General features: G+C 41.6%; 2 protein-coding genes across 2 annotated transcripts in view; both read left to right on the top strand.

Moving 5' to 3' along the window:
* LOC112234847 overlaps nt 1-2,388 on the top strand; it is a 30,454-nt gene extending 28,066 nt beyond the window's left edge. Inside the window, exon 11 of the mRNA XM_024403154.2 lies at nt 250-2,388. Within this exon, the coding sequence (XP_024258922.1) occupies nt 250-471 (222 nt within the window). The 3' untranslated portion in view covers nt 472-2,388. The remainder of the gene's footprint in view (nt 1-249) is intronic.
* LOC112225629 (activin receptor type-2A) overlaps nt 1-26,943 on the top strand; it is a 679,452-nt gene that overhangs the window by 259,608 nt on the left and 392,901 nt on the right. The window lies entirely within an intron of this gene.

Genomic DNA, 26,943 nt, shown 5'->3' with positions numbered 1-26,943 from the left:
AAGTTTAGATAGTTGGCTAGACTAGCTTACCAGTCGAAAAATTGTTTGCTGTCATGTGTTAATTGAGTGACTGTCAGTGACTGACATAACAAAAGGAAAACTGCTGATGAACAAACAAATTTCGAAATTGCACCTTGTTTTCGACTATTCTAAATTGAGCTTATGTGTGTGTCTGTCTGTATAATGTCTGTAATGTTCTGTGTGTCTGTCTGTATAATGTCTGTAATATTCTGTGTGTGTCTCTGCCAGGTGCTCCAGATCTTTGAGGAGGTCCAGAAGAGGCATTCTCACGGTCAGATTAACCCAGGGTTTGAAGCAGACCTCACAGAGCCTGACCCTAACCCTAACCTCACAGACCCTCAGAGGAACACAGAAGAAGACAACACAGAATCTACAGAGTCCTCAACTGTTCCACCACCTACCCAGTCTCCTGCCAACATGGACACCTCTACACTAGCAACACAACCATGAGACTGCCCAAGCTACAGCTAGTCTGGCTAACACATACTGTAACTCTCAAAATCCTCCAGACTTCATAGTCTGGAAAGGTTATTTTGATGTTGTTGGCACGATGTGTTGATAATGAAGGGGATGTGCCCTCTGACTTCAAGGCAGGAGCCTACTCTGGTTGGATATCCCATTTTTGAAATTGAATAAATCATGATCTATGTTTTACTTAAGCACCGCCTCACGAAACCACACTGTCATGTGTCGCTCATCTGCTTCCTGTTTACATACAGTAGCTACAGCAGGGGAGCAGGCACGGGTGGGCCTGAGTGGACTAAGACTAAGCTCCCCCAAAATTTGTTTTGAGTTTGATATTTGATATGCTCTCTACTTGTCAGTGTTCCAAATGGAACATTATTTGTATTTTTCCTAAAGATGCAAACACCGTCAGATAGAATTGATAGCAGTCATTGCACTGGGTTAGTCAGATTTGATGCAATATAAAATAATGAATGATGTCTATAAACCCTGGATTGCTGATGCTACAGTATGTATTGGCCATTGAGAGGATTTGAAGCCACCGGTTGGTCATATTGGCACTCCCCAGTAGGAGCAGTCCTCCATAGGAATTCATGGAATTCTACACTATTTATATTGAATGTTTCAAGGACATTTTTGTTGTAGTTGGGACAGTAATATTAGTATTCTCAAAAAATCATTCTTGTTTGTATATATGTGAGATTTTTTCTGTTTTATTCTTAGCTCACATAATATCATTTAAAAGTACGCATGAATGTGTCTGTAATAGAATACATGTGGCTAAAACTAATGTAGTCATTAATAAATGCATTTCTATAACTTCCAAAATATTTTTTTTACAATGGTGGGGAGTGCCAAGATGGAGGCACAGTGGCTTCAATACAGCACCCTCAATCAGTCTGCTAGTGTACATGTAACTCATTGAACAGAACAGATTACCTGGAAGTGGAACTGACCCTGTATATACAGTACCTTCCTTCTTTCTTTGCTCTTCTTATTTCTTGTTTTTTATGTCTTGTGTGTTTTTGTTCCACTTTATGTTATTTTTAGTGCTGCGTTGATTTTGATTACTGCACTGTTGGGTTTGGAGCTTGCAAGAAAGGCATTTCACTGTACTTGTTCACATTACATTGAAAGTTTAAACTTGAAACTTGAATGACAGTCACTCTCGCAGGATGGTTTCAAAAATAGCTAACTGAAAGCCACACTCCCAATAAGCCACAAATATGACTGTATTGAGGCATATGTCACTGTGCTTTTATGGCTATATGCACCATGCCACTGCGTATTTAATTGGTTAACTTTGCAAACAAGACAGCTCATAATCCAGTGCCTTTATAACAGTCAACACACCTACAGCGCATTTGGAAAATATTCAGTCCTCTTCCCATTTTCCACATTTTGTTCCATTACATCCTTATTCTAAACCAAAACAAATCTCATCAATCTAAACACAATACCCCATAATGACAAAGCGAAAACAGGTTTTTAGACATTTTAGAAAATGTATACAAATAATAACAGACAAAATACTTTATTTACAAAAGTATTCAGCCCCTTTGCTATGAGACTCAAAACTGAGTTCAGATGCATCGTGTTTCTATTGGTCATCCTTGAGATGTTTCTACAACTTGATTGGAGTCCACCTGTGGTAAATTCAATTGATTGGACATGATTTGGAAAGGCACACACCTATCTGAAGAAGGTCCCACAGTTGACAGTGCATGTTATTTCTTGTATGCCTGTATGCGATCTGAAATAATAAAAATAAAGTTGGTCACAAAAATAAATGATCAAAGATATTTAAAGCACATTTGACTGCTATGATAGTTTTTGCATAAGCCAATGTTATTGTGTGGGTTTCCCATAGTTTAATCCAATAAAAGTACTTTCTGTAGTGTCTTTTAATGTGCCTCTTTCAGTTTGCAGTTATATTACTTTATTTACTCAATATCTTACAGGTCTATCATTCGAACATATCATTCAAACAAACACTTCTTACTCATTATGTTTATACAAATACACAACCTTCAATCAATCATTCACTGGTGTGTCATCCCAATACATTCCATTCAATTCTAGGTCATTGTACATACCATTTGTAGGTCATATGGCAGGATTTCCCAAACTAGGGGTTGCGACGATGGCGCCGGAGGAAGAGGCTGCCATCTTATTGGCTCTTGACCGCCCATGCTATTTCGTTAGTTTTTTTCGTGTTGTTCGTAACTTGTTTTGTACATAATGTTGCTGCTACTGTCTCTTATGACAGAAAAGAGCTTCTGAACATCAGAACTGCGATTGCTCACATCAAACAAAGACTTCTTCTTTAATGAGTCGGACGGGAGGGACATACTACTACAGACACCCGACCAGGTCCAGATCCCCCATGATTCGCTGGAGAAGGTAACTATGAGGTTTCTTGGAAAAAGATCAGGGTGCCTTGCGAGGATCAGGCAATGAGTGGCTAACCTTCCCTTGCCTTTCGTCCTGCTAGCTAATGTTAAATCGCTGGAAAATAAATGGGACGAGCTGAAAGCACGTATATCCTACCAACGGGACATTAAAACTGTAATATCTTACATTTCACCGAGTCGTGGCTGAACGACGACATAAAGAACATACAGCTGGTGGGTTATACACTCCATCGGCAGGACAGAACAGCAGTCTCTGGTAAGACGGGGGCCTATACATATATATGAACAACAGCTGGTGCACAATATCTAAGGAAGTCTCAAGGTTTTGCTCGCCTGAGGTAGAGAATTGATAAGCTGCAAACCACACTATCTACCTAGAGAGATTACATGTATTTTTCGTAGCTGTCTATATACCACCACAGACCGATGCTGGCACTAAAACCGCACTCAATGAGCTGTATTCCGCCATAAGCAAACAGGAAAACTCTCATCCAGAGGCGCTCCTAGTGGCCGGGGACTTTAATGCAGGGAAACTTAAATCAGTCTTACCTAATTTCTATCAGTATATTAAATGTGCAACCAGACGAAAACAAATTCTAGACCACCTTTACTCCACACACAGAGACGAGTACAAAGCTCTCCCTCGCCCTCTATTTGGCAAATCTGACAATAATTCTATCCTCCTGATTCCTGCTTACAAGCTAAAATTAAAGCAGGAAGCACCAGTGACTCATTCTATAAAAAAAGTGGTCACATGAAGCAGATGCTAAACTATAGGACTTTTTTGCTAGCACAGACTGGAATATGTTCCGGGATTCTTCCGATGGCATTGAGGAGTACACCACATCAGTCACTGGCTTTATCAATATAGAGTACGGCATCGAGGATGTCGTCCCCACAGTGACTGTACGTACATACCCGAACCAGGATTACAGGCAATATTCGTGCTGAGCTAAAGGGTAGAGCTTATAAGAAATGACAGTGTGATCACGCTCTCCGCACCCGATGTGAGTAAGACCTTTAAACAGGTCAACATTCACAAGGCCACAGGGCTAGATGGATTATCAGGACGTGTACTCCGAGCTTGCGCCAACCAACTGGCAAGTGTCTTCACTGACATTTTCAACCTCTCCCTGTATGAGTCTGTAATACCAACGTATTGCAAGCAGACCACCATAGTCCTTGTGCCCAAAAACACTAACGTAATCTGCCTAAATGACTACTCAGCCATGAAATGTAGCCATGAAATGCTTTGAAAGGCTGGTCATGGCTCACATCAACAACATTATCCCAGAAACCCTAGACTCACTTCAATTTGCATACTGCACCAACAGATCCACAGATGATGCAACCTCTATTGCACTCCACACTGCCCTTTCACACCTGGACAAAAGGAACACCTATGTGAGAATTGTATTAATTGACTACAGCTCAGCGTTCAACACATAGTGCTCTCAAAGCTCATCACTAAGCTAAGGACCCTGGGACTAAACACCTCCCTCTGCAACTGGATCCCTCACTTCCTGACAGGCCGCCCCCAGGTGGTAAGGGTAGGTAACAACACTTCCGCCACACTGATCCTCAACACGGGGGCCCTTCAGGGGTGCACTCCTGCACTCCCTGTTCACTCATGACTGCATGGCCAGGCACGATTCCGACACCATCATTAAGTTTGCTGATGACATACCGACAACGATGAGACAGCCGATAGGGAGGAGGTCAGAGACCTGAACCTCAACAACCTCTCCCTCAACGTGATCAAGACAAAGGAGATGATTGTGGACTTCAGGAAAAGGAGGACTGAGCACGCCCCCATTCTCATAAACGGGGCTGTAGTGGAGAAGGTTGAGAGCTTCGAGTTCCACAACATCAACAAACTAACATGGTCCAAACACACCAAGACAGTTGTGAAGAGAGCACGACAAAACCTATTCCCCCTCATGAGACTGAAAGGATTTGGCATGGGTCCTCAGATCCTCAAAAGGTTTTACAGCTGCACCATCGAGAGCATCCTGATGGTTTGCATCACTGCCTGGTATGGCAACTGCTCGGCCTCTGACTGCAAGGCACTACAGAGGGTAGTGCGTATGGCCCAGTACATCACCGGGGCCAAGCCTCCTGCCATCCAGGACCTCTATACCAGGCAGTTTCAAAGGAAGGCCCTAAAAATTGTCAAAGACTCCAGCTACCGCACGGCAAGTGGTACTGGCGCGCCAAGTCTAGGTCCAAGAGGCTCCTAAATAGCTTCTACCCCAAAGCCATAGGACTCCTGAACAGCTAATCAAATGGCTTCCCAGACTATTTGCATTGCCCCCCACCCCCTCTTGAACGCTGCTGCTACCTTCTGTTATTATCTATGCAGTCACTTTAATAACTCTACCTACATGTTCATATTACCTCAATTATATCGACACTGGTGCCCCACACATTGACATTGACTCTGTACCGGTACCCCCTGTATATAGCCCAGCTATTGTTATTTACTGCTGCTCTTTAATTATTTGTTATTCTTATCTCTTGTTTTTTAGGTGGGGCATTTCCTTAAAACTACATTGTTGGTTAAGGTCTTGTAAGTAAGCGTTTCACTGTAAGGTGACACCTGTTGTATTCGGCACATGTGACAAATACATTTCGATTTGATTACATTTTTTTGACCCCATGTGGGGTCACCTGATTTGATAATGGGTTTGCGAGAGAAATGGAAATAAAATGAATAAAATCGAGCCTGGTTCATAGAATGTCAGTAACATTTCGTAGAATGGGGGGGAAAGTAAATGACCAATGATGATGTTCTTTTCTACACAGAAGATCATGCAAAATGATTGCCTGATGATTTTCTGAACTTCCCAATACCATTCTGATGCATTTCAATCACTTCAAACCACTTCTTTCTGATTGATATACTGTCAGACGTACTGTCAGAGTCGAAGTCAGACTGATTTGTAGTAGACCGTCATACCCCAAATTTAAAAAACGAAATATTGATGATGTTGATTGCATCCCTTTTATTCATCACTTCTTTCAATTTGTTATTAATGGCAGTACCATCTCTATCTCCTTTTCAGAAAGCTCCATCTCAGAGTCCCCCCCACAGTTTCAATCAATAGCTAGGCTTTTTGACTTTGTAATGGAACTAGCTAGCCTAACTTTAACCCAGCTGGTGAAGGTAGGTAACAACACCTGTTCCTCAACAATACGCTGATCCCCAACATGGGGGCTCCACAGGCGTGTGTTGTCACTCCCCTTCTGTGCTCCCTGTTCACCCATGACTGCATGGCCACGCACGTCTCCAACTTAATCCTCAAGTTTGCTGACGATACAACCGAGGTAGACCTGATTACCAACAATGAAGAGACCGCCTACAGAGAGGAGGTGAGTGCCTTGGCAGAGTGCTGTCGGGAAAATAACCTCTCCCTCAACGTCAACAAAACGAAGGAGCTGATTGTGGACTAACGGAGACAGCAGTGAGAGCATGCCCCCCATCCATGTCGACGGGCCGCAGTGGAGAGGGTTAAAAGCTTCATGTTGCTCGGTATGCACATCACTGAGGACCTAAAATGGTCCCTTAACACCAACAGTGTAGTGAAGAAAGGCTGAAGAAATGTATCTTGACCCTTACAAATGTTAGCACCCACCAAATTATTATTAATATTATTATTATTGCAATTTTTATTATTATTACAGATGCACCATTGATGGCATCCTGTCGGGCTGTATTGGGGGCATTGGGGTCCTCCAGGATGTCTACAGCAGCCGGTGTCACAGAAAGGCCAAGAAGATCATCAAGGACCTTAGCTACCCGAGCTACGGCCTGTTTACCCCACTACCATCTAGGTGAAGGCAGTACAGGTGCATCAAAGCTGGGACCGAGAGACTGATAAACAACCACCACTAGACACCCTCCGCCCAGTACCCTGCCCTCTGCCCTTCAGTCACTGTCACTAGCCGGCTACCACTCTACCCTGCACCTTAGGAACTGCTGCCCTATGTACATAGTTATTGAACACTGGCCACTTTAATAATGTTTACATACTATTTATTTATCTACTGCTGTTCAAATTGTTTTAGATTATTGGTTTATTCTGAGCATGTTGACATTTACTGCATTGATTGATAGTAACTAGGAACATAAGCATTTCACTGCACCTGCCATAACACTTGCTAATCTCTGTACACGATTGATTTGTTTACTTCATCTGTAGTGGGGGCGTAGAAAATTGATAAGGAAGTATGGGGCGTTGCACATGGAAGTAGCTTGCATATGAGAACCAATCAAAACATTTTCACAATTTCTGAGCGAATACTGCATTTCCAACTGGTTAACTGTCCCGAAAAGTGTCACAGCTCTCCCTGCTCTGTGAGTCAATTGGGTCGTGTCAGCCAGGCTAAGCGACAGCCCCTGGATCCTCAGAACTGAAGCCTCATAGATACCGTCTTAATTTATGAGAGCCAAATCCTGCTTGATCCGAAATTTGGTCGGAGACTCTGTATGGATGGTGTGATGCAATTGCGGAGCTTCCTGGGGCACGCAGAGGCCAAATTTAGCTCTGTAGCGCATCGCTGTGTGCCTCCCACATTTTGTAACAATGCAGAGTGCTCCATATAGCTCCGCATTGACATGATTGGTTGATGGTAGGTGGTGTGGAGGCCGGAGGTCCTGTATAAACACAAACTGCTCCATGAAGCGCAAGTAGTATGAATGCCCTGACTTCTACATAGGCCTTATCAACATAAATGCTGCCCTGCCAATGTGCACGTTGGATTGGTCACTTTATACTTCGTTGTGTTTTATCCAACTCAAGCTAACCCTCAAATCCTTTCAAATAATGCTGTCAAATAAAGCAATGTAGGCCTACATAAAGAGTTAAATAAGCACTATGTGTAAAACATATGCAATGAACGTGAGCTGGTAGAATAATTATACCTGATAGCTCATGAAGATTTCTTGATAGCCCAATCATCAACTACTTTCAGGCTGTTAATGGCAGAACTAATACAGTACATATGATGTAGAACAAATACAGATGAAGTATGTGCATATACACAGTTGAAGTCAGAAGTTTACATACACTTAGGTTGGAGTCATTAAAACTAGTTTTTCAACCACTCCACACATTTCTTATTACAGTTTTTCTCAATTGCTAAAACACTAAAACCCATTGGCTGAACAAAGTTCTCAGTTGCCTGGACTCATTTAGCTAATTATGCAGTCTGTTGTCAATACCTTAAACCATTTCACATGATAAAACACTATTTGCAGATCTCACTTAGACTTTGCAGCAAAACTCTAAACACATTCTCATTCTCAAAACACATTCTGCACTCTAATGCACATGTCATCCATACTGGTAAACACAAGTGGCAACAATCAAATACAAATAGAGAACATATGTCATTGATTGAACACAACCACTCAAAATGGATTGAACCTGTTTCAAATGATGCGACACAACCAATATAAGCCAGTTCAGAGAGCAAACCGGTTGTTGAAGTTGGGAAGGAGAAAGTCTGAGAATGGATACTGTAGTACAGTGCATTGTAGGCTGTATGGACAAATTGTATTGCCCTGAACTTTGTGCTTTCCATGTATTAACAGTACTGACTGCTCAATCAATTTTGACTGGTTGCAGGTTCATATCAACAAAGAACAAGAATTACAGTATCACAGAGACAAAGGACACGTTTGTGAGATGCAGGGTACAGTACTATTAAAAAAAATAGGGGTACAAGGAGGAGGAAGAACAAAAAACAAAATTGCAAAGAGCAAAGCAGAGTAGTAATTTCTGATCAATTTTGAGCTACTATGATAGAACATGTTTTCTTTCTTCAAAAGACAATGACGGCAAAATATGAATATTTTTTAAATTAAAAATGTACTTCTCCCTGAGAATTGTATGTTTTGAACAGTGTGTTTTCTATTTTTCAGTGTTTTGTTTACTGCCTGCTTGAGAGTGTATATCATTTTGATCACTTTGTTTATGATTTGAGAGCAGTGATTGATTTTGAAAACAGGTAAAACTGTTTTGAGGCGAATGTCTCATTTTGCAAGAGGAGTCAGAGGTCATGTAAATAGTGCTTGAAGATGAGGTTTTGTGTTGAATGTTTTCAGGAAATGGAGCAAGGTTTCAGAAATTGTGTTTTAGCAATTGAGAAAAACTGTAACAAACTATAGTTTTGGCAAGTCGGTTAGGGCATCTACTTTGCACATAACGCAAGTAATTTTTTCCAACAATTGTTTACAGACAGATCATTTCACTTATAATTCACTGTATCACAATTCCAGTGGATCAGAAGTTTACATACACTAAGTTGACTGCGTCTTTAAAAAGCTTGGAAAATTCCAGAAAATTATGTCATGGCTTTAGAAGCTTCTGATAGGCTAATTGACCAAATTTGAGTCAATTGAAGGTGTACCTGTGGATGTATTTCAAGGCCTACTTTCAAGCTCAGTGCCTCTTTGCTTGACATCATGGGAAAATCAAAAGAAATCAGCCAAGAACCCAGAAAAATATTGTAGACCTCCGCAAGTCTGGTTCATGCCTGCTAAGCTTGGCTTTGGGATAACAAAAAACAAAAACAAACAAAAAAACATTTGAAGACCGCAACAGGGATTGCATCATAAAATTGTATTAGCTGTCAACTCCTCCTCCAATGAGCTTTGAGAGTGGGGTGAGGTATTGAGGAATCAAGGCTATTCGTTTTCCTACAGATATTGTCAAATTCATGATCTCCAAACAGGGAGAAGATTTTTGATTGCACAAAACAATTACATGAGCCTTCCTATTGGGGAAATTCAACTTAAAGGCCCAGTGCAGTCAAAATTAAGCTTTAAAAATGTTTTAAATCATATTGTACAGCTGAAGAAGATGAACACCGTAAAAGTATAGAAAAGTTCATTAGTATTATTTCCTCATAGTTTCTGGTTGAAAATACAATCTACACATGACCTAATCAGCAGGTTTGCATGGTGAGAATTTCAGCTTTCCAAGGTGAAATCACCATGCAGTAAATTGGTTGATAGACCAATAACAAAAGAGGGATCCAAACCTCTCTGCTAACAACACATGAGCACTCTGGAGCAGGTTTTCATCAAGGATCTCTCTGTACTTTGCTCTGTTCATCTTTGCCTTGATCCTGACTAGTCTCCTGTTCACTGCCGCTGAGAAACACCCCCACAGCTTGATGCTGCTACCACCATGCTTCACCGTAGGGATGGTGCCAGGATTCCTCCAAACGTGTTTCTTGGCATTCTGGCCAAAGACTTCAACCTTGGTTTCATTAGACCAGAGAATCTTGTTTCTCATGGTCTGATAGTCCTTTAGGTGCCTTTTGGCAAACTCCAAGCGGGCTGTCATGTGCCTTTTACTGAGGAGTGGCTTCTGTCTGGCCACTACCATAAAAAAGCCTGATTGGTGTAGTGCTGCAGAGATGTGCAACCTCCTTCTAGAAGTTTCTCCAATTGCCACAGAGGAACACTGGAACTCTGTCAGAATGACCATCGGGTTCCAAACGCCTGAAGGTACGATGTTCAATAGTATGCAAGTATCAACATCATGGGACCACGCAGCCCTCATACCACTTAGGAAGGAAACCCATTCTGTCTCCTAGAGATGAACGTACTTTGGTGCGAAAAGTGCAAATCAATCCCAGATTAGCAGCAAAGGACCTTGTGAAGATTTTGAAGGAAATGGATACAAAATAATCTATATCCACAGTAAAACGAGTCCTATATCGACGTAACCTGAAAGGCTGCTCATCAAGGAAGAAACGACTGCTCCAAAACCACCATAAAAAAAGCCAGACTACGGTTTTCAACTGCACATGGGGACAAAGATCGTACTTTTTGAAGAAATGCCCTCTGGTCTGATGAAACAATAATAGAACTGTTTGGCCATGATGACCATCGTTATGTTTGGAGGAAAAAGGGGGAGGCTTGCAAGCCGAAGAACACATCCCAACTGTGAAGCACGGGGGTGGCAGCATCATATTGTGGGGGTGCTTTGCTGCAGGAGGGACTGGTGCACTTCACAAAATAGATGGCATCATGCGGAGGTAAATTATGTTGGTATATTGAAGCAACATCTCAAAATATCAGTCAGGAAGTTAAAGCTTGGTTGCAAATGGGTCTTCCACATGGACAATGACCCCAAGCATACTTCCAAAGTTGTGGCAAAATGGCTTAAGGACAACAAAGTCAAGGTATTGGAGTGGCCATCACAATGCCCTGACCTATCCTATGGAAAATGTGTGGGCAGAACTGAAAAAGCTTGTGTGAGCAAGGAGGCCTACAAATCTGACTCAGTTACACTCTCTCTGTCAGGAGGAATGGGTCAAAATTTACCCAACTTATTGTGGGAAGCTTGTGGAAGGATACCCGAAACGTTTGACCCAAGTTAAACAATTTAAAGGCAATGTTAGCAAATACTAATTGAGTGTATGTTAACTTCTGACCCACTGGGAATGTGATGAAAGAAATAAAAGCTGATATAAATCATTCTCTCTACTATTATTCTGACATATGACATTCTTAACATAAAGTGGTAATCCTAACTGCCCTAAAACAGGTATTTTTTACTCTGATTAAATGTCAGGAATTGTGAAAAACCGAGATGAAATGTATTTGGCTAGGGTGTATGTAAACTTCCAACTTCAACTGTCGCTACCAGTGCTGTTTAAATCTTAAAATAGTTTTAAAACCTAAAATAAAGATACATTTAAAAATATAAAGCCTTTTGATTACCTCAATGTCCTCAATTAAAACCCATCTACCCTTTCCTTGGATCAACCTCAGGTATTGGCCTACACACCTCTAGATAGGGTTGAACTATTGAACTATAGGCCCTCTGAACCATAAGGTAGGCCCACTGTATTCACTCCTATATTCCCTAGTCAAACCAGTCCGAACATTCTAGTCATGACAATGGGGTGGAACTATAGGCCTTGTGTGAAGAGGTCTTGAATGCTGACACTTGTATTTATCTATTTAACCAGCCAAGTAAATTCACGACACATGTCACATTTCCAGTTCTTCTGGAAACTACTGTTACTTTGAAAGTATAAATGAATCAACATCTGAATGTGGTCCGTCCGTCCGTCCGTCATTGATAAATGGCTCCCTTAAATGGCTCCCTTCGTTAATAATAATTCCTTAGTTAATAATAATGATAATAATAATTTATTTGTAAACCGCTTTTCATTATACAGTAATAATCTCAAATTGCATAAAATTAAATAAAAAATAGAAAAATTGTTTATTTGTTTTGTTTTTTAAACTATTTTTCTGTTTTTGTCTCTATATCATGAAAGCAACAATCAAAGTCTAGGAGAAGGGTAGGCCAGCTGATGAGTCTTAAGGCCACAACAGTCTGAACAGCCCTGAGATTATCAGGGAGGGAGTTCCATAGGCATGGTGTACGAGAGGAAAAGGCACGGTCCCCCATTGTGTGGAGCCTGGTCCTGGGGGCATGGAGGAGTTTAGCGTGGCTTGAACGTAAGGGAGGTTCATGGGGGAGGGTAGGTCTGACAGGTAGGTGGGTCAGATGCCATTTATGTATTATCAGACAAGGAGGAGAATGTTAATGTCAATTCTTTGAGGAACAGGTAGCCAATGGTGATCAAGGATGGGGGTGATGTAGGAAGACTTTTTTGTTTCTGTCAAGAATCCTTGAGGCAATGATTCGGATGAGCTGTAGTTTATAAACTGAATCTGCAGGCAGGCCCCCAAGCACTGCATTCCCATAATCAATACCGGAATTGGAAGAAGTTGTTCTGCTTTTAAGATTTTACCATTTCAAGATTTTAATTTTTCCAATTGGACAATGTTGTCAGGCTTAGTTTCAGTGTACACATGTGTGTCGTCTGTGTAGCACTGAAATTAGATGCTGTGCTGTCTGAAGATCTGAGGTGCTGCAGTGCTGCAGTGGTGTGATTTACTGTGTCAAAAGCAGCACTGAGGTCCTGCAGCAATGAGCAGGTCATTTACAACCTTCACCAGGGCTATCTCAGTACTGTGCATGGGTCTAAAGCCAGACTGGAGAGCTTCATAAAGATGGTTAGCACTGAGGTGTGACTGAAGCTGTGTTGCTAGTATGTTCTCCAGGACTAAATAGAAAGGAGAGTTTGTAATTAGGCTGTGGTTTGAGAGGTCTTGATCAAGGAATGGTTTCTTGTGCAAGGGGGCGATGGCAGCGATGCTGAACAGTGATAGCACCGTCTCAATAACACCTCTTGGAACCTATTCACCCTTTGGAATGGATCACCACCACAAGCTATTGTCAGTGCATGTAGATAATTAGGGGGCATTTTTTACATGTGTATGTACTGTACAGATGTAGGATCTTAATTTGATTACCTTTTTTTTGCAGTACATTTCAGGCACCACAGGAAATGCTAACTTGTACTGCATTCAAGGTATAAAAAGGCTACTAATTTCCACTTTAAATTGTCAGACTTGATTCACCCCATAGGAATGACCATTAATTATAATCTACACAATAATCCACATTTCCTGTTGTTGTAGGATTAGTTTCCTGTTTTGAGAAGCATGGTTAAATTAAGATCTGTATCAATAAGAAATGACAATAAAAAATGACTCAAAAGCGCATCAGACAGCTGCCATCAGAACCGTGTGGTCATGTTTAACACAGTTCAAATCAGAGCCATATACACTGAACAAAAATATAAACACAACATGTAAAGTGATGGTCCCACGTTTCATGAGCTGAAATAAAAATCCCAGTAATATTCCATATGCACAAAAAGCTTCTTTCTCTTACATTTTTGCAGTCATTTGTTTACATCGCTGTTAGTGAGCATTTTTGTATTTTTGTATTTATCCATTATTTTACCAGGTAAATTGAATGAGAACACATTCTCATTTGCAGCAACGACCTGGGGAATAGTTACAGGGGAGAGGAGGGGGATGAATGAGCCAATTGTAAACTGCGGATTATTAGGTGACCATGATGGTTTGAGGGCCAGATTGGGAATTTAGCCAGGACACCGGGGTTAACACTCCTACTCTTACAATAAGTGCCATGGGATTATTAATGACCTCAGAGAGTCAGGACACCCGTTTAACGTCCCATCTGAAAGACGGCACTCTACACAGGGCAATGTCCCCAATCACTGCCCTGGGGCATTGGGATATTTTTTTACCAGAGGAAAGAGTGCCTCCTACTGGCCCTCCAACACCACTTCCAGCAACATGTGGTCTCCCATCCAGGACTGACCAGGTCCATTTATCCTTTGCCAAGATAATCCATCCACCTGACAGGTGTGGCATATCAAGAAGCTGATTAAACAGCATGATACTTACACCGGTGAACCTTGTGCTGGGGACAATAAAAGGCCACTCTAAAATGTGCAGTTTTGTCACACAACACAATGCCATATGAACTACAGACAACAAACACAATTGCATTTCATACATGGCAATTTGAATGCACAGAGATACCGTGACAGGATCCTGAGGCCCATTCTTGTGCCATTCATCTCCGCGATCACCTCATGTTTCATCATGATATCATCATGTACACAATTCTTGGAAGCTGAAAATGTTCCAGTTTTTCCATGGCCTGCATACTCACCAGACATGTCACCCATTGAGCATGTATGACAGGGTGTTCCAGTTCCCGACAATATCCAGCAACATCACACAGCCATTGAAGAGGAGTGGGACAACATTCCACAGGCCACAATCAACAGCCTGATCAACTCTATGTGAAGGAGATGTCCATGAGGCAAATGGTGTTCACACCAGATACTGACTGTTTTTCAGATCCACGCCCCTGTCTTTTTTTAAAGGTATCTGTGGCATGTCTGTATTCTCAGACAGGTGAAATCCATAGATCAGGGCCTAATTAATTTATTTAACTTGACTGATTTCCTTTATGAACTCTAACTCAGTAAAATCTTTGAAATTGTTGCATGTTGAGCTTATATTTTAGAATGTTGATACAACTTTTAGCATTTAGAATATTATTATACTTCTAAACATTGAGTTACGTACAGTAGCATTGTTTAAATATTGCAGTCATATTTTCATGTAATGTTCATGGGGAGCTAACATGGATGTCATAAAATGTTGTAGTGTTATGTAATATAAATGTATAATAATGTAGAAGACTCAATGTCCTAACTTTGTAAATATACCTGTTTCAAGGTATCATCTAAACAGGGCTAGAGTCTATTTGATCATGTGTTTTATTACATTGTATTGCTTGTGACTCACACCTTTGTGTATTTAATCGTTCTAAAAGGTGAGCAGTGGTGTTGACCTGAACTGATCGCCTCAAAGACTTCATACTCAGACATGTTCATTAGGCTCCAGATGAACAGAATGTCTGTAGTTGAACATTGTCTGTGTTTGTCTGTGTTTTAGATTTGCTTTATTGAAATAATTTCATTTGACCGTAAATTACATCTAGAAACAAACAGGCCACTGACTTACTGGTTATTACCTAACTGATAGGTCCAGAAGCAGTAAACTGAGATGGGCCTATCAAGAGCCAGGAAATTGGAGTCATATTTTCATGCTTCCATGCATCTATAATTAATTTTTCATGATTGACATTGTTGGCAATAAGAGAGGCTCTGGGGAATAGTATCTTCACGTAAAACGTATATAAAACATTTGATAAGTAGGTGAATTGTGATGAGAGGGAGATTGGTACCTGCGAAATGATGACAAGGAAACATGTCGAATGGTTGGCTATTGTGACGTTAAACATACGTAAAACATTTTGATGGGCATTCTTGATGCTCAGAATGGAGGGAGAAGATAGATGCCAGTGTAGAGTGTAACAATTCACCTACTTATCAAATGACATCACTTATGCTATAAGGAAGTACATCTATCAGGTAAACTCATCATGAAACTGTGTTATCAATTAAGGCTGGTTAAACAACTTTAACAACGTCCTTTGTTGGCTTTACTCTACCTGTTCTACTCTACCCGTGTGAAGAGGTAGGAGGACCCGAGCCCTAGGACCATGCCTCAGGACTACCTGACACGATGACCTTGCTGTCCCCAGTCCACCTGGCCGTGCTGCTGCTCCAGCTTCAACTGTTCTGCCTTATTATTATTGGACCATGCTGGTCATTTATGAACATTTGAACATCTTGGCCATGTTCTGTTATAATCTCCACCCGGCACAGCCAGAAGAGGACTGGCCATCCCACATAGTCTGGTTCCTCTCTAGGTTTCTTCCTAGGTTTTGGCCTTTCTAGGGAGTTTTTCCTAGCCACCGTGCTTCTACACCTGCATTGCTTGCTGTTTGGGGTTTTAGGCTGGGTTTCTGTACAGCACTTTGAGATAGTATATTTTACATTAGTTATCTTTTGTTTGTTTTTAGTCCCATCCTTCAGCTACCCACAACCCCTCCCATCTATCTCTGAAAACCATCCAGTCCCAGCCTTCAGCTACCCTCAACCCCTCCCATCTATCTCTAAAGACCATCCAGTCCCAGCCTTCAGCTACCCTCAACCCCTCCCATCTTTCTCTAAAGACCATCCAGTTTTGATTCCTATTTGCCATATATATTTCAACTTTGCTGTGAAGTTTCACAAAAGTTCTGAACCTTCCTATTCTCATAGTTTCTACAGATTTTAAATGAAATAAACTTTTTTGCTAAAAGTATTATTATACTACTGATCGATGGACTATGACTTTTCAAATCATCCTGCAGTGCTATTTGCTAGTTAGCTCCAGGTAACGGTTGCAATTCTTCAGCCATACCTGAACCTGCGACCAAAAACATGCTACACATGGACAGTACCAAAACAAATTCTCTAATGATTCTGTCTCTTTGCAGAAAACTCTGCAGAGCTGGGATGGTTGTATCCCCCATATATATAACATTGTATTGGTTGCAAGAATTTTGTATAATCATTTAAATTGGAAAATTTAAAGTTTTGAATCCGGCTTCATTTTGTGTATCAGCTTATAAACCATGTGCCATGGAATTGGTACATCGAAAATCTCTTCCCAAACTAGATGGTACAGATGTGAATTTCTTAGTCCTTAAATGAAATTGAAACTGGTATACTTTTTTATTCATCACAATTTTCTTTAACCAATTAAGGTCTTTAATCCAGGGTGGACAGACAAGTTCCTTACTTTTTCCCCCTTCCACTTGGCTTTTCCATTTTTGCGGTAATGCTGCAATTAATTGGTGGTGATTTTGGTAAAGCAGACATTTCCATACATTTTTGTTAGCAGCATGTGTGACATAACTCCTCCACCAGTCCTATTTATGATATCATTTATAAAGATTATACTTTTTAATTGTTTTAATCAATTAGTATATATGAATTTAATTATAATATTTGTTGTATTTGTTTTGTCTTTTGTGGTGGATTAAACTGAAATTGCAACCAACATTCTATGGCTTGTACATTACTTAACCATAGTGAGAGGTGGTAATCTGAATAAAGGGAAAAAGGCCATTCTTGAACATGGGGTGAGACATTCTTAATAATCTGTTAGAGAACCAGTTTGGATTTAAGTATAAGTATAACTTTTGTATTAAATGTCTAATTCTTAACATTTAATCATTTCTGCCCTCTGATTTCAAATCAAATCAAATTGTATTAGTCACATGCGCCAAATACACCAGGTGTAGACCTTACAGTGAAATGCTTACTTACAAGCCCCTAACCAACAATGCAGTTGTAAAAAATATGGATAAGAATAAGAAATAAAAGTAACAAGCAATTAAAGAGCAGAAATTATTTATTATATGAATAGGCCAGTTTAATTTTGTCTGACTTGCCGTTCCAAATAAAATTAAATATTTTTTGCTCATTGTCACGAGTCCGACCGAGGGTGTTTCCTTTCCCGGGCGGGTGGCGCTCGGCGGTCGTCGTCACCGGCCTATTAGCTGCCACTGATTGTTTTTCCTCCCCCTCCTTGTATGTTTAGTGGTAGCACCTGTGTAGGGTTAATTAGTTTGTCTTTATTAGACAGCCGGCCCGCCTGGTTGTTGTGCGGGATTATTTCTATGTAACCTTCGGCTCTGTTGTAGAGGTACGTGTTTTGTGCCTGGTCGTGATTTGTTCCATTGTACATTTTGATTCCCTGTGTTTGGGAACGTTACTTTTGTGAGCACCCTGTGCAGCATTGAAATCTCTGTTTCCTGCATTTGACTCCACACCCACGACACCCGGAGCATTACACTCATTTAATTTAAAAAACAAATACCTTGGTTTAGGCAAGGCCATAAGCAAATAGGTAAACTGGGACATGACTAAGGAGTTAATCAGAGTGATTTTTCCACAAATATATGGGTATTTTCCTCTCCATGGTAGCAAGATCTTATCTATTTTTTGCTAACTTTCTATTAAAATGTAATGTAGTGAGATCATTTCTTTCTTTCGGGGTATGAATACCGATTATGTCCACATTTGAACATTGTTTCCCCTGCTTGTTCAATGAATCATAAACAATTAATGAACATGCACCTGTGGAACGGTCGTTAAGACACTAACAGCTTACAGATGGTAGGCAATTAAGGTCACAGTTATGAAAACTTAGGACACTAAAGAGGCCTTTCTACTGACTCTGAAAAACACCAAAGGAAAGATGCCCAGGGTCCCTGCTCATTTGCGTGAACATGCCTTAGGCATGCTGTAAGGAGACATGAGGACAGCAAATGTGGCCAGGGCAATAAATTGCAATGCCCGTACTGTGAGACGCCTAAGACAGCGCTACAGGGAGACAGGACGGACAGCTGATTGTCCTCGCAGTGGCAGACCATGTGAAACAACACCTGCATAGGATGGTACATCCGAACATCACACCTGCGGGACAGGAACGCACAATCCCTCCATCAGTGCTCAGACTGTCCGCAATAGGCTGAGAGAGGCTGGACTGAGGGCTTGCAGGCCTGTTGTAAGGCAGGTCCTCACCAGACATCACCGGAAACAACGTCGCCTATGGGCACAAACCCACCGTCGCTGGACCAGACAGGACTGGCAAAAAGTGCTCTTCACTGACGTGTCGCGGTTTTGTCTCACCATGGGGTGATGGTTGGATTCGCATTTATCGTCGAAGGAATAAGCGTTACACTGAGGCCTGTACTCTGAAGCAGGATCGATTTGGAGGTGGAGGGTCCGTCAGGGTCTGGGGCGGTGTGTCACAGCATCTTCGGACTGAGCTTGTTGTCATTGCAGACAATCTCAACGCTGTGAGTTACAGGGAAGACATCCTTCTCCCTCATGTGGTACCCCTCCTGCAGGCTCATCCTGACATGACCCTCCAGCATGACAATGCCACCAGCCATACTGCTCGTTCAGTGGGTGATTTCCTGCAAGACAGGAATGTCAGTGTCCTTCCATGGCCAGCGAAGAGCCCGGATCTCAATCCCATTGAGAACGTCTGGGACCTGTTGGATCGGAGGGTGAGGGCTAGGGCCATTCCCCCCAGAAATGTCCGGGAACTTGCAGGTGCCTTGGTGGAAGAGTGGGGTAACATCTCACAGCAAGAACTGGCAAATCTGGTGCAGTCCATGAGGAGGAGATGCAGTACTTAATGCGGCTGGTGGCCACACCAGATACTGACTGTTACTTTAGATTTTGACCCTCCCTTTGTTCAGGGACACATAATTCAATTTCTGTTAGTCACATGTCTGTGGAACTTGTTTAGTTTATATCTCAGTTGTTGAATCTTGTTATGTTCATACAAATATTTACACATGTTAAGTTTGCTGAAAATAAACACAGTTGACAGTAAGAGGACATTTCTTTTTTTGCTGAGTTTATTTATCACTTTGGTCCTGTTTCAGTAGTAATGAAATCAGACCTTCTTGTTGAGTATCTGATCATCTACCATTTTTATAGGATTGGTTAAAATATGCTAATAACGGTTCTCTAAGTACATCAAAAACTGGTATGCCATTCATCCCAGCCTTAAAGGCTTTAACAGCATTAAGAAGTTCCTCCTCTGTAATTTCACTTTCACATTAGTCTTTCTGTACAGCTGTTAATTCTACACGATTAACATTTAAAAAATACATCGAATTAACTTTGGTTAGTGGAGATGGAGGAGACTGAAACAAAAGCATATGCTTAAAGTACTTTGCGTCCTCTTTCAAAATATTGTTTGGTGAATCATGGGTGACTGTCAGTTGTAAAAAGTTTCAGTAAAACCTTTCAGTAAAACCTTTTTGGTAGCATTTCTATGTTGACGATGACATTTTTTCCCCATAGTCCATCCAGTTCACTTTATTGTTAAAATATATAAACTTTTGTCTTCCTTGAAAAAGATCCTACATTTATTTTTGTTTTACCTCTATGTTATTCTGTGCCTCTATAGTACTGTTTTTATTGCTATCTATTTGCACTGTTTGTCCTTCTAGTTCTTTTGTTAATATTAAATATTTTGCTTTTGTTTTAAAGATGAGTATTTGTATTTATTAGTGACCCCCAGGGCAGCAACTACTCTTCCTGGGGTCAAACACATTAAGGCACTTACATTACATACACAGAATATAAAACAGTACATCATATAACATTTTTACACCACTACACGTCTACAATACAAAATGTATAATACCACCATACAACAATATTACCATCATTCTTCAGAGGCATTCTTCAGAGCCATTCTTCAGAGAACACTTATTCGGGGAAGATGAAGACATGCTTTCTACAGCAGGAAGGCTTAACATAACTACAGCTAATGGGTTGGACATCCCTTACCTAGGTTACCTTGAGTTAGACGTAGAGACCATAGGGACAACTTTATCCAGGTGATGCTTCCTGGTAGTCAAAGATCCTAAGCAGTCACAGACTACAGTACTAGGTCTCCTTGGAATGAACATCATCAGCAGATGCAGACAACTAGACCATGCTGAGTTTGAGACAACTCTAGGCAGTGAGGTGGATTCTGATTGGATAGAAGCCTTTCAGCGAGTACAGAAATGTGATGTAATTGAAAAGTCTTCAGCTACCGTGTGGCTGGAAGGGATACTATACATGTACAGTGGGGCAAAAAAGTATTTAGTCAGCCACCAATTGTGCAAGTTCCCCCACTTAAAAGATGAGAGAGGCCTGTAATTTTCATCATAGGTACACTTCAACTATGACAGACAAAATGAGGAAAAAAAATCCAGAAAATCACATTGTAGGATTTTTAATGAATTTATATGCAAATTATTGTGGAAAATAAGTATTTGGTCACCTACAAACAAGCAAGATTTCTGGCTCTCACAGACCTGTAACTTCTTCTTTAAGATGCTCCTCTGTCCTCCACTCATTACCTGTATTAATGGCACCTATTTGAACTTGTTATCAGTATAAAAGACACCTGTCCACAACCTCAAACAGTCACACTCCAAACTCCACTATGGCCAAGACCAAAGAGCTGTCAAAGGACACTAGAAACAAAATTGTAGACCTGCACCAGGCAGGGAAGACTGAATCTGCAATAGGTAAGCAGCTTGGTTTGAAGAAATCAACTGTGGGAGCAATTATTAGGAAATGGAAGACATACAAGACCACTGATAATCTCCCTCGATCTGGGGCTCCACGCAATATCTCACCCCGTGGGGTCAAAATGATCACAAGAACGGTGAGCAAAAATCCCAGAACCACACGGGGGGACCTAGTGAATGACCTGCAGAGAGCTGGGACCAAAGTAACAAAGCCTACCATCAGTAACACACTACACCGCCAGGGACTCAAACCCTGCTGTGCCAGACGTGTCCCCCTGCTTAAGCCAGTACATGTCCAGGCCAGTCTGAAGTTTGCTAGAGAGCATTTGGATGATCCAGAAGAAGATTGGGAGAATGTCATGTGGTCAGATGAAACCAAAATATAACTTTTAATTAAAAACTCAACTCGTCGTGTTTGGAGGACAAAGAATGCTGAGTTGCATCCAAAGAACACCATACCTACTGTGAAGCATGGGGGTGGAAACATCATGCTTTGGGGCTGTTTTTCTGCAAAGGGACCAGGACGACTGATCCGTGTAAAGGAAAGAATGAATGGGGCCATGTATCGTGAGATTTTGAGTGAAAACCTCCTTCCATCAGCAAGGGCATTGAAGATGAAACGTGGCTGGGTCTTTCAGCATGACAATGATCCCAAACACACCGCCCGGGCAATGAAGGAGTTGCTTCGTAAGAAGCATTTCAAGGTCCTGGAGTGGCCTAGCCAGTCTCCAGATCTCAACCCCATAGAAAATCTTTGGAGGGAATTGAAACTCCATGTTGCTCAGCAACAGCCCCAAAACATCACTGCTCTAGAGGAGATCTGCATGGAGGAATGGGCCAAAATACCAGCAACAGTGTGTGAAAACCTTGTGAAGACTTACAGAAAACGTTTGACCTCTGTCATTGCCAACAAACGGTATATAACAAAGTATTGAGATAAACCTTTGTTATTGACCAAATACTTATTTTCCACCATAGTTTGCAAATAAATTCATTAAAAATCCTACAATGTGATTTTCTGGATTTTTTAAATCTCATTTTGTCTGTCATAGTTGAAGTGTACCTATGATGAAAATTACAGGCCTCTCTCATCTTTTTAAGTAGGAGAACTTGCACAATTGGTGGCTGACTAAATACTTTTTTTCCCCACTGTACCTGTGTCTTCCGTAGCCTCAGTTTATGCAAGGGGACAACAAATTCTCTTTGAAGCCAGCTAACACACCATTAGCCAGGTGCTCTCCTGGTCTTTCCCACACTTGTGGAGTCAAAGAGTCATTGGTTTCCAGTTCAATGTGTACATTTCTCTCAGGAGGATGTGTGGAAGAACCCTAAGACCCGACTTGGCATTCTGACTCAATTTGAGTGTGTTGACAGTGATCAATGTGAGGTGTGGTTCGAGCGTGTCTCTGCCGACAGAAGAAGTGACCGTTGACAGAAAAGGTCAAACATCTGACAGTGACGTTCAGTTGATATTGGACAGCGTACATATTGGTGGAACAGGAAGAACAAGCTACGCTGCTCTTTTGGCCAGTTACTCAGAAGTGTTTGCATTCCAGGATGAGGACCTGGGTCACACTGATAAAGTCAAGCACAAGATTCATTTGTTTGATGACACACCAGTAACACAGCCCTACCGCCGCATTCCTCCTACACAGTACAAAGAGGTTAGGAATCACATCATCAAACTTCTGAAGAAGGGTGTCATCCAGGCGAGCTCCAGCTCATACGCTTCCCCTGTGGTCCTAATCCGTAGGAGTAATGGGAGTCTTCGTCTATGTGTTGAATATAGGCGACTGAACGCAAAAAAACAGATGTGATTCTTTTCCTTTGCCTCGACAAACGTTTTGATGCTCTTCACGGTGCAAAGTTATTTTCAACTATTAATCTTGCGAGTGATCATGGTTGCAATACAAGAAACTAACAGACACAAGACTGCCTTTACAACTCCTTTTGACCTATGGGAGTATCTTAGAATGCGGTTTGGGGTTTGTAATGGCCCTACGACATTTCAATGACTCATGCAAGTTAATACTGTTAGTATGCTTGGATGACATACTCGGGTTCTCTCAGACATTCCAGGGCCACTAGGAGAGACTTGAGAGAGTGTTGAAAGTTAATTTTAAGAAGTGCCATTTCCTTCAGCAAGAAGTATGTTTCCTTGGGGATCAGATTTCAGCAGAGGGTGTTGGGACAGACCCAGAGATGATCACCTCCGTAAAACAGTGGCAAGTCCCTAGTACACTCAAAGATCTGAGGTCGTTACTTGGCTTCTGTAGTTACTACAGGAGGTTCACTGAGGGTTTTTCCAAACTGGCTGGCCTTCTCCGTGACATAGTCAATGCATGCCTCAGTGTAGATAGCCCTGCAAAAGCTAAACATTTTTTTGAAGGTTCATGGACATCCGAGTGCCAGGCTGCTTTTGTGCTGTTGAAATGGAAACTTACCCCTGGTCATGTGTTAGGTTATGCTGATTTTACTCGTACTTTCATTGTCGAGACAGATGCAGGTGGCCAAGCAGCAAGGAGATAGGAAGAGAGTAATAGCGTACGTCAGCAGGATGCTCCGTAATGCTGAAAAGAATGACAGGAACTGCAGCAGTATGAAACTTGAGCACCTCGCCCTCAAGTGGGCTGTTTCAGATGTAGTGTCCCCATGAGTGACAGAACACTGAGCCAATCACGGCGCAACTAGAGAACATTACCAACCACTATGCTCCGTATCAAGAAAGCAAAAAAGAGACCATGTTTGTATGCGGCTTTATTAACTCAGGGCAGGTGGGTCTCTGACGGGTTGCCACTGTATATGTTTGTAAACTTACCATTAGAAAGTACCATAATGATTGGGTGTCCATATACTGTAGCTGTACCACGATGTTTGCACTGCTATTGAGTAAACCTCTAACTGTTCTCCACTATTCCACCTGCTAAAATCTCCCCCCATCCCAAGTTGTGTTGTCATCCCAGTGACTGGCAGACCACCCCTGACCACCTGGATCCTAGGGCCTTTGAGAGATTGGGACACATCCTTTGAAAAGAGCACGCAGTGCCACCTACAGAACAGAAGCAGATTAACGCCAAAATCATTTCCAACGCCCTCACCTCGATTGTACTATATACAGTTTTTTTTTTATATATAAAAACATATATATAATATATATATATTTCCACAATGAACTAATAATGAGCGTAATAATGTATGCAGTTCATGCTAAGGATCCTAAGGGTTGGTATGCCAGCCATGTTTTTACACTACAGTTATCTTCAAAAGGGGTGGTTAGAGCATTGGGCCAGTAACTGAAAGGTTGCTAGATCGAATCCCCGAGCTGACAAGGTCAAATCTGTTGTTCTGCCCCTGAACAAGGCAATTATTCCACTGTTCCTAGGCTGTCATTGTAAATAATAATTTGTTCTTAACTGACTTGCCTAATTAAATAAAGGTTAAATAAATAAAAACATTTTAAAAAAGAGAACACACTTCATTGGCTGGTGGCCTGAGATGTGTGTGTCCAGTATCTGATCTGAGGGTCATCATTGGTGAACAGAGGATGGTGGATGGATTTGAGAATGGAGGAGAGAGGGAAGGTCCTCCTCACAGCATACTGCTCTTCACCCTCTCAAAGATCTGTTGGATCTTGATAGCTGGGACACAGCCCTCCCTCATGATGCTACTTGTACCTAGGGGAGGAGGAAAGAAGACAGACTAAGTGTTCATTGACACACAAGGGACCATGGGGTGAGACTACGGTTGCAAAGTCCTGGTAACTTTAGCTAAATTCCTGGTTGGACGATTCCGAAAATTCCTACTTAAAACCTTCTGAAATCCAGGAATCTTCCAACTAGGATTTCTTGAAATTTGGGGAAAGGTATTGGAATGTTTCAACCCCAGGTGAGACAACCCACAGCCTAAGGGGTTAATTATGACATCATACTTCCATCTATCTTGAAGCAGTTGACCACTGTGGAGGCTACGACCTCGTCGGAATCCGAGTCACACAAAACACCCTGGATCTTATGGCCCAGACGACTGAAACACACACAGATAGAGGAGACAGTGTCATTATCTGTACTAGGGAGACAGTATCAGAGTAAATTCAGATTCTGGTTCAGAACTGCATAAAGAATAAATAACATCTACATTATGGTATAGTAACCAGTAGAGGACTAACACATTAGCATAACTGTATGTTTACACAACAGGCTGACTGATATGAAACCAGCCTGACAGGAAAGATCAAACTGCTCTATAACCAGCTTCCTGGATGCAGAAATACTTCAACACTGACGTTTATCTCAGCATCACATCAAACAGTGCTCTGCAGGTTAAATAGTCATCATTTGATGAAACCCATATGAAGGTAGCATAGCTGTCAAAATGTTGGTATCTAATAATTACATTGGTGCTGCAGTGTGCACCATTTATTTCATTGTATAAATGTGATCATTTACCACTATAAGGTTTAATAAGTAAGCACCAACAGTCTTAAATACAGGTGAGTATTTTGATATACTGTTACCTGATGACCATGTTGTGTTGCATGCTGTCGGGTTCTCCGATGGGATTGGCAGAGGTGATGACGAGTTGACCGGTGACATCACACAGGTGTCCGGTGACTCGGTCAGGGACTCGGGACTCAGAATGGAACAGAACCGAATGCAACGGAATAGAAATGGAAAAGGAGTGTATTGTTCTCCCAAGTGGCGGGGCTGCAGTCTCTGAGAGAAGGTACAGTTGACCAGCGATACCAGGGCTCCATACACACAGATGATAGAGAAGACAGCTAGCATGGCAACTGCAGGAAGAACGCCAGGACAATGTTAGAACAGTAACATTTAACTGACGTCTAGGTATCAAAACACTGCGTATATGATGCAATGTCTCTGTGGCAGAGATACTGTGAGGTCTGAGACAAGTGCTGTAAGAGCTGTGTAAATGGAATGAGGTGAGAAACTGGTTCCTTACTCTCCAACTGGTAGGGGAGCTGTTGGAGGGTGGACAGGAGGAAACAGACCAGGACCACCTCCATGACCGTGGTCAGAGAGAAGAGGACCAGGTTCCCATACACAGCTGGGGGGGTGGAGAGATGGAGAGGTGGAGCAGAGACATGCAGAAAGTTAGGAATACAGGATGAATATACTGCATGTCCCTAATGACCCCCTATGCCCTATATCAGGCTTCCCCAACGGCGGCCCACAGGCGATTTTATTTGGCCCCTAAAATTTTCTGATCAAAATAATTTGTTGGACATAAAAGACCGGAAAACACCAGCAAATCAGCTCCAAGTGATTTTAGTTTTGGAAATCTGTTCCAAAGTATTCCCACACATAATAGAGAGATATATGTGATCGTATAGAAATGACTATGTTTTAGTCAAATGTTATATCTGTTTGGGCTTCCTGCAGTCAATTTGCAGTCTACAAATTATTTGTAATCAACCCTCTGCTGAATACCCTCTGCAGGTCCCTGCACTATATGGTGAAGCATTATTTATTTTTTTACCAAGGCCTATAAGGGTATAAGGAGTATGGTGCCAAACACAACCTCAGTTTTCACTCTTTTTATCTGTTGAAGCAGGTGAAGAGGTAGATTTTGGTCATTTCATGAGCATGAGG

The sequence above is a fragment of the Oncorhynchus tshawytscha genome, linkage group LG26 (assembly GCF_018296145.1).
Source record: "Oncorhynchus tshawytscha isolate Ot180627B linkage group LG26, Otsh_v2.0, whole genome shotgun sequence".
Lineage (NCBI taxonomy): Eukaryota > Metazoa > Chordata > Actinopteri > Salmoniformes > Salmonidae > Oncorhynchus > Oncorhynchus tshawytscha.
Note: the sequence above shows the minus strand (reverse complement) of the source record. Positions and strands in the feature narration are given on the sequence as shown.